Source organism: Lactuca sativa, chromosome 6, assembly GCF_002870075.4.
Source record: "Lactuca sativa cultivar Salinas chromosome 6, Lsat_Salinas_v11, whole genome shotgun sequence".
Taxonomy (NCBI): domain Eukaryota; kingdom Viridiplantae; phylum Streptophyta; class Magnoliopsida; order Asterales; family Asteraceae; genus Lactuca; species Lactuca sativa.
In genome coordinates, this window is record NC_056628.2 from 73,182,227 (window position 1) to 73,195,501 (window position 13,275).

Here is a 13,275-nt window from a genome sequence, read left to right on the forward strand (position 1 = left end):
TTTTTTTTTTTTTTTTTTTTTAACAAAAGATAAGGGTAGAGGGAAGGGATACGAGGGGTGGGTGGTTGGAAATTTTTTTCTTTAATTAGAATAATAAGTAAATAATAAAAAAGATGAAAAAATTATTGAAGGGCATATTCATCATTTCATATGGGTATGGACAAAAACCACAAAAAAAAAATACTAAAAATGATCAATACTAAACAAGATATCTAAAATTAAAAACACCACCAAACATTTTTGTATCAAAAGCACAGGGACCATTTTTGCAAATTTGTAAAAAAGTAAATAAAATTGTTACGACATTCACTTCTTCGAGCTGACGACGCCGTTTCATCATTGTTCTCTACTTCCAACACTCGAAGTCCCAAAGCTCTCTCTCTCCTACGGAGAAGCACCGGTCGCTGGTGCTGCCGTCCACTGCACCTCCTCTACCACCACCACCCACCTCACTTCTTCCCACTTTCACTTCTTTCACACGCATAGTCTGAAACTGACGCATACGCACTACTTTCGTTTATTCTTCTCCATCTGAGCATAGAGGTACGACAAAACTCCTTTGAACTTACTTACTTTCTTATGATTTTATTTTCTCGATTCGCTTGTAATGTTTGAAATTTCTTTGATTTGCCCTCTTATAGTACAATTTGTAGAACTGTGTCATCTTTTGTGTGCCAAATTGTTCATGAAACTTTCGCTCTACCATGGACTACGGGCTTTCAGACAGCAGTGGTGAGTAATCATTCTTCAAGATCTGTATACGCACATACATACACCTAATTATGTTATCAACACCCATCCCTTCTGACGATAAAAACCCCTTTTCCTGTTTTTGCGTCTGGATGAACAAACGAAGGATTTATTATGATTTCCATTTGTTAATTTCTTGATTTGTTCGTGTTAAGAGTGGAAACTTAGGATTCTTTCTCCAGATTTAAAGTTTGAACAGATTGTGGAGTTCAAGATTCATGATTTTGACTTTTTAGGGTTTAGGGTTTGATTTAACAGCGGTTTAGGTCAAAGTATTTTTGTGTGTAATCTGTTACGAATAAAGTTATCATGAAAACGAATATCAAGAAATAAGAAGATCTGCAAACACATTCTGATAAAAACAAACATCCAAACAGCTATAGATCACACACAGATTACAGATTTTGCTTCATTGTCTAGAAACACAAAGGAAACTGCTTTTCACAAATGATAATGCCTAAGTTTTCTCTATGAAAAATCTTTTTAAGCAAAAAATTTTTTATGATAATATTTTAGGAACAGATGATGACTTTCCTCCACCACATCAGAACAAATTCCGTAGTGGTGGGCCCGGGGGTAGTTCTGGAAACGGAAGAACAATGGCTGTGGGCCCCGGCCCTCCTAGAATTCAAAATGACATGGAAACACAAATCCACCTTATAGAACAAGAAGCATACACCTCAGTTCTTCGTGCCTTTAAAGCTCAATCTGATGCTATCACTTGGGTGAGTGGTAACCCTTGTTTTATATCATTTTCTTGAAAACACACACTTCATCAATGGAATCAGTGATTCCATTCCATTTAAGTGACTGAATTTAACCTTTTTCTTTTTTCTTCTATAGGAGATGGAAACTTTGATAACAGATCTTAGGAAGGAGCTGAGAGTATCAGATGAAGAACACAGAATACTTCTATCAAGAGTAAATGGTGATGACATCATCAAGAGAATAAGGTACACATTTTTCATCAAATAATCACATATGATTATATGATTTTATCTCAAATGAAATCATAGGGAATGGAGGAAGACTAATGGAGTTCAACTTCAACCTACATCATCATCACAAAAGAAACAAAAAACATCCCAATCTGGACCTTCTTCATCCTTAGCTCCACCACCTCACCACCCAATGCCGCCATCTTCATCAGCCATGAATCGTGGTGGTTCTGGTTCAGGATTGAGGGGAAAGAAGCCACAATCTGTAAGATCAAGTTTTCACAAAATTGTCTTTTTTTTTTTTTTTTTTTTTTTTTTTAATGTTAATTTAATGATGAATTGTTTTGCAGTTTGGATCTTCAAGTTTCAACAGCAGGGATCAAGTGGGGAAGAAGGGTGGTGGTGGTTATAATGGAAATGGTGTTGATGAAGACAAGAGCTCGGATCCTCTGATTGGAAGGAAGGTTTGGACAAGATGGCCTGAAGATAGTAACTTTTATGAGGCTGTTATAACAGACTTTAACCCTGTTGAGGTATAATAATAATAATAATAATAATAATAATAATAATAATAATAATAATAATAATAATAATATATCAATCAATGTTCAATATGTATGTTGATTCGTGATGAGAGTTTGAATTTAAAATAGGCCTAAATGCAACAAATATCAACCTAGTTTAACTTATTTAATGGCTTAATTACATAAGGATCCTATATATTTGGGTTTTTTTTTGGATTAAACCTCAAAAAATATATATATTTTTTTTCTAAAAAAAACCCATTTTTTTAGTGTTAATCTCATAAAAGACCTTATATTTTGTGTTTTTTCCAGATTAAACCTCAAGTTTATTTTTCGTCTGAAGAAGACCTTGTATTTTTTCATTTTTTTTGATCTAGCCCTTTTAGTCAGTTTTTTCCAAAAAAAAAAAAATGTAAAATGTGAGGGTTGTTCTTGAGAAAAACTAAAAAAGTTGAGGGTTTATTTGGAAGCATTTAGAAGGTTGAGTTTTTTTCTTCAGGAAAAAAAAGACAAATTTGATGGTTTTTTTCGGAAAAATAAAAAATACAAGGTCTTTTTCAGGAAAAAAAATAAACTTGAGGTTTAATCCGGAAAAAACACAAATTTATAAGGTCTTTTATGAGATTAACCCTTTTTTTAATTTGACTTTGACCCTTATATTTTCCTTTTTTCCGGATTAAACCGCAATTTTTTTTTTCTAAAAAAACCCTTACATCTTTGTGTAAAACCGGTAAACATGCTAAAAAGGGCTAAATCGAAAAAAAAAAAAAATTAAAAATGATAAATCTGGAAAAAAACCCAATATATAATACAGGGTCGTTTATGTAATTAACCCTCACTTAATTCCATATCTTTCCACTACATCATTATATATATTTACCAAATAATATCATTGAATATCGCTTTGTATTTGTACCACATTGCTATGATCGAGTAGTTTTTTTTTTCTTTTTTTTTTTGTTCAAATCAATGAAAGTACATTGTCATTTCTTGCATTTAACCCTTTTGAAATATTTACAGGGGCGCCATGCTTTGGTATACGATGCAAATACACCAAATGAAGCTTGGGAATGGGTTAATCTTCGAGAGGTTAGTTATAGTTAGTGGGCCACTGTATACCTGATTTACATCAGTCTTTTTTACTTTTTATTTTTTGGATAGATATCTCCGAATGATATTCGTTGGAAATGGGAGGATGTTGGAGCATCTCATAGAGGTGGCGGGCGAAGTGGGACCGGGCGGGGGAACAAAAATCCTCCGGCGGCGGCGGCAGCTCGTGGCGAGACAGCTGGCGGTGGGTCCGGAAGGGGTAGAGTGGTCTCCAAGGGTCAGTCCAAGAAAGAATCACAACCTCAACCACTTCCATTAACAAAAGGTGTTCCAAAAAGGGCTTTGAATGATATCGAGTTGCTTCACACAGATACCCTTGTTAAAGAGGTATCTCCTTTTTCTTTTCTTTATCCATGAAGTCAAAGGTGTAAGTTTGACTTTTGACTAATTGACCCAATTTGGTATTTTTTCCGTTTGATCAACAGATGGATAAAGTGTTTAGTTCAAGCAATGCGGATCCAATGGACATTGAGAAGGCAAGAAAAGTGCTTAAAGTAAGAAGCTATTCGTATTTTTAACTTTTAATCGACTATTTTGTTGATGGTTTAATAATTAATATAATAATAATAATTTAGGAGCATGAAGAAGCCCTTGTGGATGCTATTGCAAAGCTTGAAGGCGCCTCAGATGGTGAAAGTGGTAATAAATGAAATGACTAAATAGTTTGCTGTTAATTGTTATTATTGTATAAATTCAATCACCAGTATATGTAAATAATCAGCCCATGTTTTGGCTAAATAGTTAAATATGTTTTTTTTTTTTTTTTTTTTTTTTTTAATAATCCTTTTTCTTTATAACTTTAAAATCAATACTCATGAATCCAAATGTTGATTGTGTATTTGGTTTGATGTTGTTTGTTGTATTGTATTAATCAGAACAAGTGCAAAAGCAATCAGTTAGAAAACATGAAGGAGGTGAGGGTGGTTCAGGGAATAAGGTGTTGTTGGCTGTAGAAGATCTTCAAACAAATGTGGCTTAAAATTAACTAATGCTTCCACTATCTCTTGTATTTTGTACAATTTATATATATATATACATTTTGTGATTAGCTGTTTAATTCAATCCTCCTTGTAATCTATCTAATGTATCTTGATTCTTGTGTATTTAATAATCTTTTTCAGTAATTTCTCTTATCATGGTTTTACTACAAATTTATCCCATATGATATCATCTTCAATCTTGTATGTCGTATTGACTCATTTGCCCCCACCATATGCTTCAATAAATGAAACCTGTTATGATCAGAAACAAAGATGTAACAGATAACATTAAGATAATAATAATAATAGGATTTTGGGGCTATGGATGATTATATTATGCGATTTCAGAAACTTATGAGAAAACATATAACCTTTTTCCTTATTCATAGATCTGAATGAATCTGAGCTGTAGTTTAATATTCTATATCGAAATCCAAAGGAACGAACTAATAGCTCTATTGATTGATCCATTTTCCAACGATAAATCAATTAAATTTTCACAATTATGAAAGCTACCCAACAATATTCGAGATTCGTAACAATATGATATTGGAATAGTTTTCATGATCCTGGCAACGATCTATGACCCTAATTAAAGATTATTAAGCCTTCACAGGATTAATAAAAAAAACCCCAAAATGTAAAAAAGAAAAAAGAAAAAAGAAACTGAAGGATTTGGTTATAAAGTTTGAAAGAAAACGGTCGGTACCTGTAGATAGATGAATCCAGAAAGAAATAAGATCTTCTGTTCTTCAGCGGAGGGATTCTGGGATATGTTCATTTGTCACCAATTTCAGTCATACAAAACTAATCTTATAATAATTTCCAATTTTCATGTTCCTCGTATGTTTTCAGGTATATGAGAGAGAGAGAGAGAGAGAGAGAGAGAGAGAGACGTTGGGTAGAAGAGCAAATAGATTGGGTGATGAGTAGAAGACCTAATAGTAAGATAATAATAATGTATAATGTAGGCCCTAGTGGGCTTTCTCATTGCTATATAATATGTATACAAGTTAATCGGCCGAAATCCAAAATTGGGTTTCATTAGAGTCCATATTCATTTTTCAGAATTTTAATTGTGCAATTTAACTACTTATCACCTTATAATAGGCTTGGGCAAAAAAACCGGTTCAAAAACCGAACCGGTAGCTGAACCGAAAATCGGTTTAGCCCTGAACCGGTTCACATGTGAACCGAACCGTTGATGAACTGAACCGCCGGATTAAACCAATTCGATGTTTCAACCTTTGAGACCGGTTTAGAACCGGATTTGTCAGAACCAGTTTGCTGAACCGGTTTCCGATATTACCGTTGGTGAACCGCCTGTGAACCGGTTTTGAATTCTGCCCGTTTTTTTGTTTCTTTCTAATGGCTTTATAGCCGTTTGAGGCTGTGTAAGACCCGATTTTGGCTCCTTTTTGACCATATTATCCATTCCTTTTAGTATATATATATATATATATATATATATATATATATATATATATATATATATATATATATATATATATATATATATATATGTATTAGATGTTTAGCTCTCAACTTTACCTTAACCAAACCTCAAAAAACCTCTCTTAGTTCAAAAAACTCTCTTAATTCAAACAATGGATTCGGCTTCCGTTGGTGTTGGAGATTCATCAAACAATCTTACCGTTGTTAGCATCAAAGAAACAAATAGAAATCCGGCTATTTGGTGCAACTATGACTTGTGTGTAATGTCGAACGGTATAAAAAAAGCGCGATGCAAGAAATGTGGTGCTTTTTTTAATGAAGATGTGAATTCGACATTGAAAACTCATATGACCAAAAGATGCCCCGCGGTGAAATTTGGGCCGGGACATAATCAAACAACAATGGGGATTGATGCAACATTGTGGAGTTACGACATGGCTAAAGTTCGGGATAGGATGGCGAAGTTCGTGATTCAAGAATGCTTGCCTTTTGACCACTTCGACAACAAACGATTGACTTCACTCATCCAAGATACTCTCCAACCACGATATTGCCATGTGAGTCGTATTTCTATTAGACGTGATTGTATTGAAATGTGGAAACTTGCAAAAAATGAATTGATTTTAGGATTTCAATCTTTAGAAACCGGTGTGAATTTAACTTGTGATGTTTGGACGGCTCCTCACGGTTCACCGTATGCATACCTTTGTGTTACCGCTCATTGGATTAATCCAACTAATTGGGTAATGATGAAGCGTACGATTACGTTTGAATTGTTTGAGTACCCGCACACCGGTAAAAATTTATTTAAGATTTTAGATTGTGTGATCAAAACTTATAAACTTGAAGGAAATATTTTTTCTATATCTTTTGATAATGCTTCAAACAACACCGTCACGGTTGAACAACTAAAACTAAAATATAAACCAATTTGCGATGGTGTTTTTTTTCATAGTCGATGTGTTGCACATATCATTAATTTGGTTGTGCAAGATGCACTAACTAACATTAAAACTATAAAAGATGGTTTCAAAGACATGCTAAAAGATATTTTTAGTTCTAGTAACGCTCGATATCATAATTATATGCTATTTTGTGTCGATGCGAATGCCCTCTTTTTAGGTCCGAATTGGGAAAATAATACCCGATGGAACTCCACTTGCAAAATGTTTGAAAGTGCCTTACGTCAAAAAGATACTTTAAAAATGTTTCATGACAACCTTGCGGATCGTAATAAGGTTACGGCTTATCCGGAATCAAGTTGGGATACTATCAAACTTGTTACGGACATGCTTGATGTTTTTAAAAAAAGCAACTACTTTTTTATCGGGGGATTATTATCCTACAAGTTGTTTAGTTTTAAACCAATTTTTTTTAATGTGTGCGAAAATAAATGAGTTTGAAATGAGGAGCACAATGTTTGCTAATATTATGAAACCGATGAAGGCAAAGTTAAAAAAATATTTTCAAGAAATGCCTCCCATTATTACTTGTTCCGCCGCTTTGAATCCGACTCTAAATGTTGGGGGGGGGGGGGGGGGGGGGGGGGGGGTTGAGACTTTAATTGAAAATATTTGTTATGATTTGGGTTTATTGGATGATGACAGAGATTATTTATCAAAATTTAACAAAGTTTTTAAAAATTTGTTTGAAGTTTATTTAACAAAATATGGTTCAACAAACATTCATGACATGATGCAAAATACGGGGGCATTCGGATCCACTTCTCACCAAAATAACGAAACAATTAGGCTTTATAATACTTTGAGGAATGAAAATTCCAAACGAGCTCGGTCTAACACCCCTAGTAGCGAGCTCGGAAGGTACATTGGTTCCGATTTCTTGTCTCAAATGAGTATTCAAGAGTTTGAAAATTTTGATATTTTGGCTTGGTGGAAAGGAAAGGAAACCCAATTTCCGATTCTAGCCGCTATGGCCCGTGATCTACTAAGCTCCCGAGCTTCTACGGTAGCTTCGGAATCGGCTTTTTCTGTTAGTGGCAGAGTAATATCACCAAGAAGAACAAAACTAACCCCTTTGTCGGTGGAAGTGTGCATTTGCTTGAAATGCTACCTTGATGGCGTGGAACGGATACAAGACATTGAAGTACTAGAAGACACATCGTTGCATGCCGAAGCACGAGTACATGAGGAAGAAGTAGCGATGGGAACGTCGGTGCCACTCACCCTAGAAAAGATCGAGTATGAGAGAGGATTACTCAACGACATGACGGATGACGAATAAATACAATGACTACGGACTTGGATTGAAGACTACGGCGACAACAATGTTTTATATTTGAAGATGTATTAGTTTGACAATTTGGATGTTTTGTGTTTTTATGTTTGAAGTTGTATTATGTATTTCCAATATAAAAAAACAAAAAAAAATGAAAAAAAAGTTGAAAATTGCTCCAAAAAATATGTTGATTCAAATTGAACAATTTTGTATATACGTTATGTTTTTATACATATACACAAACATCAAATCTAAACCAAAAAAAAAAATTAATACATCAAAAGATATGTATATTATTAAGCAAAGAAACAAAAAAAAATGAAAAAAACCATTTGGCATATATATGGACGTGTACTGTGTATATGTGTGTGTATTGCCAAAAGGTTTATGCCTTACTGTGAATCCCATTTTTTTTTATGGTTAAACACAATCAAAAGCAATAGAATCTAAATAAAAAAAAACATTCCTATTTTACACTTATTAGCCCAAAAACAAAAAAAAAAAATTGAAAAAAAACCTTTTTTGCGTCGAACCGGTTTTGAACCTGTTTTTGAACCGGTTTTTTCTGAACCGGTGTCTTTAGAACCGAACCGGTTTACAAATGTTCAGATTTTTTGGGGGCTGGACCGGTTTGGAACCGAACCGGTTTCGGGGTGAACCGGTTTTGACTAAGTTGACCAGAACCGAACCGGTTTTCTGAACCGGTCCGGTTCAGAAAAAAAATCGGTTTGTGCATGCCTACCTTATAACTATATAACACAACTTATAATACAAAATCAAACTTAAGTATATCGTAAACTAGTTAAAAAGTTAAATTTTGATACAGGACAACTGGACAACAAAATAATATATATATTTCTGAGGGCAAGGTATTTAATATTAAAAACTTATCCCATGTACATTCAAAATATAAACTTTTGTTGATGCTTTCGTTTTATTTCCTAATAATTTTTTTCTTGGTTTAGGTCTCAATATTATTATTATTGTTATTTTTTAGGGTCTTTATTTTAAAAGGTTCATTTCAATTTTGGTCATTGGGCTGTTAAGCTTATAAAAAGGACCATTTTGTTGTTTGCTATCATCTCTTTGATCAATCTCCATTTCCTTTTTCAAAAAGCCTAAAAAAAAATAAAAAAAAAGTAATCATTACCATTTTCATTACATCAACAAGATTTGCACTTTATGCACAATGAACGACCTAATCAACTAGGAACACAAGAACATGTACATCTCTCTTACTTAAGACTCAAATTCTTCAAACTTTTACACAAGTTTTGTTCATATTCCACATCTTTTACATAATAATTAAATTGTCATTAAATCTACAAGCCGAATCTTCAAAACTTTATTCTCAACACATATACATAATACAATTGCCAATACTAATGCTCACTTGTTGGAATATTAAGATCTTTAAACAATGGACTATCAACCCCCACACCCATTGCATTCAACCCATTATCAACATATATAAGAGCACCCGTGATGGCAGACGCCAATGGTGATGCAAGAAAAGCCGCCGTGTTCCCCACCTCATCTGTCCATTCATTTCTCAAAATTCAGAAACACGCCCAACAATAGGGGTATAATAGTAATTTCAAATAGTTTTTACCCGCAGATAGCTCTTTTTGTAGAGGAGCATTTGCAAAAGAGTAGCTTATCATTGTATCTATAAAACCAATTGCTTTAGCAGCACGACTTCCAAGTGGACCTGAAACATGTTATTTAGATACAGACAGACCAGAACAAAACAGAACAGGACGGCCTAGTACCGTCTTTGAGTTTGACTTGATTGAGACTGTTGTCGATGAGACAAATTCATAGACATCAGTCTCAATCCTAGTCCCAGTCAAATGCATAACACAAACGGCCTAGTACTGTGTTTGACTTTCATTTGACTGGGACTGAGACTGATGTTTCATGTTTCATAGACATTAGTCCCAGTCAAATGTAGAACAAGATGGCCTAGTACTATGTTTGATTGGGACTAAGACTGAGACAAATGTCGATGGGACAAAAATTGATTTTTTTTGTTACAGACAAAAAATCACTCATGGGTGCAAAAGACGTAAATGCCCTCAGGAAACAAGTGATAAAATCACCTGCGGAGATAGTGTTGACTCTAATTTTATGTTTTCTTCCGGCTTCAAAAGCAAGAACCTAAATAAAACAAATATATAAAATTGACATGATTAATAATTTAATAACAATGTTTTTTTTGGTAGTGTAGAAGATTTAATTATTTAAAGATGAGAAGAAAGAAGAAAGCTCACTTTTGTGTCACTCTCAAGTGCAGCTTTTGCTGAACTCATCCCTCCACCATATCTATTTATGTATACAATGAATATGTATAAGAATGAAACATAATTTAAAAAAAAAAAGAATAAAAAAAATGTACCCTGGAATGATTCTCTCAGAAGCAATGTATGTAAGAGAAATTGAAGAACCACCTACGAAATTCACATTGTTAACTTATAATATATAGAATTTAAATACATATACTAATAAAAAAATGATGACATGGCATACCAGGGTTCATGATTGGAAGGAAATGCTTGAGTAAAGAAACATATGAATAGCTTGATGCAGATACTGCTGCTAGATAACCTTTTCTTGATGTCTCCAATAGAGGCTTAGTAACCTAATAAAAAATTTAATCATTTTTTTAATAACAAAAAAATGGTGTCTATTAAATTATATATATATTACTATATTTAATATATTGATGTTCATGAATAACAAACCTCTGGTCCATTAGCAAGAGAATGCACCAAAATATCAATACTACCAAAATCTTTCTTTACTAATTCTGCAACTTCCTAAATTTAGCAAAAAATTATATTAATATTTGCAGAAAACAAAATGAAATTCATAAAAAATGACAATAATGCAAGTATACACCTGTACAGTCCAATTACTTGCACCTGCATAACGTTTATTTGCTTTAATCTGCATGAATAAAGTCATTTATTTATACGTCTATAAAATGTTTAAATAATTAATACTTTATTTATTATCACAATTATATGCATCATTACATCTTCAGGTACATCTTCTGGGTTATCAAACACAGCATCTAATGGATAAACTTTAGTAATCTCCATCAAAGTGCCATCTGGCAAACTAAAAGATGATATTTTTTGTTAACATAAGTGAAAATGAAATATTGAAATTATGAAAAGATAGAAAAAAAGATGTGTTAAAGTCTTACACACGTGATGCATCGAATTTCCCTCGTCTTAGACTCATTTCAAATATGTTTAAAGCCTTAAAAGGTGAATAAAGAAAAGAGAGGTTAATAGGGGCAATAATGTCAAGATTTGGCTAAAAGTGTTTCTACTTTACTTACAGGCACCCATGTTCCAACAAGAATTTCAGCACCTGCTGCAGCTAAAGATTTTGCAATAGCCCAACCATATCCATTGTCATCAGCAACACCAGCAATGAATGCCCTTTTACCTTTAAGTAAGAGTATTTACTATTTACTTAGTAATATATTGTATCAAATCTATATAAAGACAACAACACCCTTGTTTGTGAAGTTTGTATCAAGAAAACGGATAAAGATGAGGATCAAATTCAAACCTTTCAAATCAATCGATAGCTGGGATGTGGATTTGGTTTCAGAAGCTTCAGACATTGATCTTGTAACAAACTTACGAAACCTTGGACGATTAATTGTGAAGCTTTGATTAGAATTTAACATGGATGAAAGATGAGAAGAGCTTGTAAGCTTGGATGATAAAGCTCTATCGGATTCTTGCACAAAACTTGCCATGGTAACCCCAAGATTTCTTTGAGTAAGAAGAACAGAGGGTCTCGTGAAAGTTATTTGTAGGGCAGAAGCACCAATCGCCATCATTTTTAGTGTATGAAATGGAAATCTATCAAGGAAAAGAGAACAGAAGTTGGAAATTAGTGTGAGATAATAACGTAATCTTTTCAAAATTCATTACATTCAAATAGGTCATTGAAGCATTCTCGCATATATTTGAAACCTAAGAGTTGAAAAGTATCATTTGGTAAAATGTGGTTTGGATCACATGACTAATTTCACATGTTTTAGCTAGCTAGAGCACTTGGATATGGAACTTGCTATAAACAGTCTAAGAGGATTACGATAATGTAACCTAACTAAAGCTTTCAACTCCGAAATTCAACAAGGTAAAGTCGAATTTCTACAATCATCTAGTACAACATAATTTTTACGTTCCTTTTATAAATTATTCAACATAATCTGTAAATCGTGGCACTATGTAGCAGAAAACCAAGCTCGTATTGGAGGAATGTGTGATTAAGTATATACATTACAATTGGAAAAAAATTCCGGCTCAAATTGTTCATATTAAAACATAATTACATCCAGAAAACCTTAATTTCAACAAAGAGAGGCTAGAATTGCATTTCTGTGTGCATGAAAGAGAGCAAGTGAAGCTTACTATGCGACAGGAGGCGCCAAAGCTCAAAGGTGGATCTGTGTCTGTCGCTTGCTGTGTGGGTGAGTCGTGACAAGAGAGATAGTGGAACTGGAAAGGGTTGATTTTACATGGGCCATGATTGGGCTTTTGAAAGGTTTGTTTACCACGGGTATTTGGGATAGTTTTTTAAACTAAAAATTGAAAAATACTTTTTGATTTATTTCTCTTTAGATTTGTCAAAATATGACAAGATACGAGAACCGGACACGAATCCGACATGAAATTAACGAGTTAGGGTTAGAGATTTTGACACGTTTATGTAAACGGGTTGACATGACACGACACGATAATTAAACGGGTAGAGTTAGAGACAAAATTTTCAACTCGAAGATGACTCAAATATGACCCGTTTAATTATATATTATTTATTATAAATTTCATATTTTTATAAATATATTATATGTTATAGACTTATAATGGGTCAAACTCAATAATTAGAAGTAATATTCAAAATTTCAAAATTAATTTTTGTCATTCTCAGCACTTATCTCTTTGCTCCATAACTTTAATTCTTTTCATTTTTCCTTCTAAACTTACTATAAATTTTATCAATCCATCTCATAACTATAGTGTTTCACTTTTTCCTTTTTTTTTTCCTCCACAACTCCTACTTTCCAACCTTTAAAATATTTCAACTCGACATTATACAACATATTTACAAGGTCTAAACCTTAACCCGAAACCCGACACGAAAATAAACGGGTTGACACGACACGACACGATAATTAAACGGGTCGGGTTAGGGTCAAGCCCTTTCAATCCATTTAATGTCTTGACACGATACGAACCCGATACGACATGA

General features: G+C 33.5%; 2 protein-coding genes and 1 long non-coding RNA gene across 5 annotated transcripts; 1 reads left to right on the forward strand and 2 right to left on the reverse strand.

Annotated features, from left to right (window-relative positions):
• Positions 1-317: 317 nt before the first annotated feature.
• Positions 318-4,446, forward strand: LOC111890239 (protein EMSY-LIKE 3). 2 transcript variants are annotated; one of them, XM_052764652.1, is made up of 11 exons: positions 318-543; positions 642-732; positions 1,267-1,475; positions 1,594-1,703; positions 1,767-1,953; positions 2,039-2,221; positions 3,233-3,301; positions 3,374-3,649; positions 3,748-3,816; positions 3,898-3,961; positions 4,198-4,446. In XM_052764652.1, exons 2-11 carry the CDS (start codon positions 705-707, stop codon positions 4,299-4,301), a joined length of 1,299 nt encoding a protein of 432 aa, XP_052620612.1. In that variant the 5' UTR covers positions 318-543; positions 642-704; the 3' UTR covers positions 4,302-4,446. The 2 variants fall into 2 exon arrangements, with proteins under 2 accessions (XP_052620612.1, XP_052620613.1); XM_052764653.1 differs by having other exon boundaries at positions 1,273-1,475.
• Positions 4,294-5,263, reverse strand: LOC111890241 (uncharacterized). Its single transcript, XR_002849768.2, has 2 exons — positions 5,012-5,263; positions 4,294-4,554 (listed from the first exon to the last, which is right to left on the reverse strand). It is a non-coding gene; the product is annotated as an uncharacterized LOC111890241 (long non-coding RNA).
• Positions 5,264-9,218: 3,955 nt separating this feature from the next.
• On the reverse strand, positions 9,219-12,566 carry LOC111890240 (enoyl-[acyl-carrier-protein] reductase [NADH], chloroplastic). Of its 2 annotated transcripts, none has more exons than XM_023886399.3 (13): positions 12,435-12,566; positions 11,581-11,879; positions 11,345-11,454; positions 11,207-11,262; positions 11,034-11,118; positions 10,897-10,944; positions 10,740-10,814; positions 10,525-10,636; positions 10,394-10,445; positions 10,269-10,320; positions 10,098-10,155; positions 9,608-9,706; positions 9,219-9,532 (listed from the first exon to the last, which is right to left on the reverse strand). In XM_023886399.3, the coding sequence occupies exons 2-13, from the start codon at positions 11,855-11,857 to the stop codon at positions 9,378-9,380; spliced, it is 1,179 nt and encodes a 392-aa protein (XP_023742167.1). In that variant the 5' UTR covers positions 11,858-11,879; positions 12,435-12,566; the 3' UTR covers positions 9,219-9,377. The 2 variants fall into 2 exon arrangements, with proteins under 2 accessions (XP_023742167.1, XP_023742166.1); XM_023886398.3 differs by having other exon boundaries at positions 12,367-12,460.
• Positions 12,567-13,275: the final 709 nt, after the last annotated feature.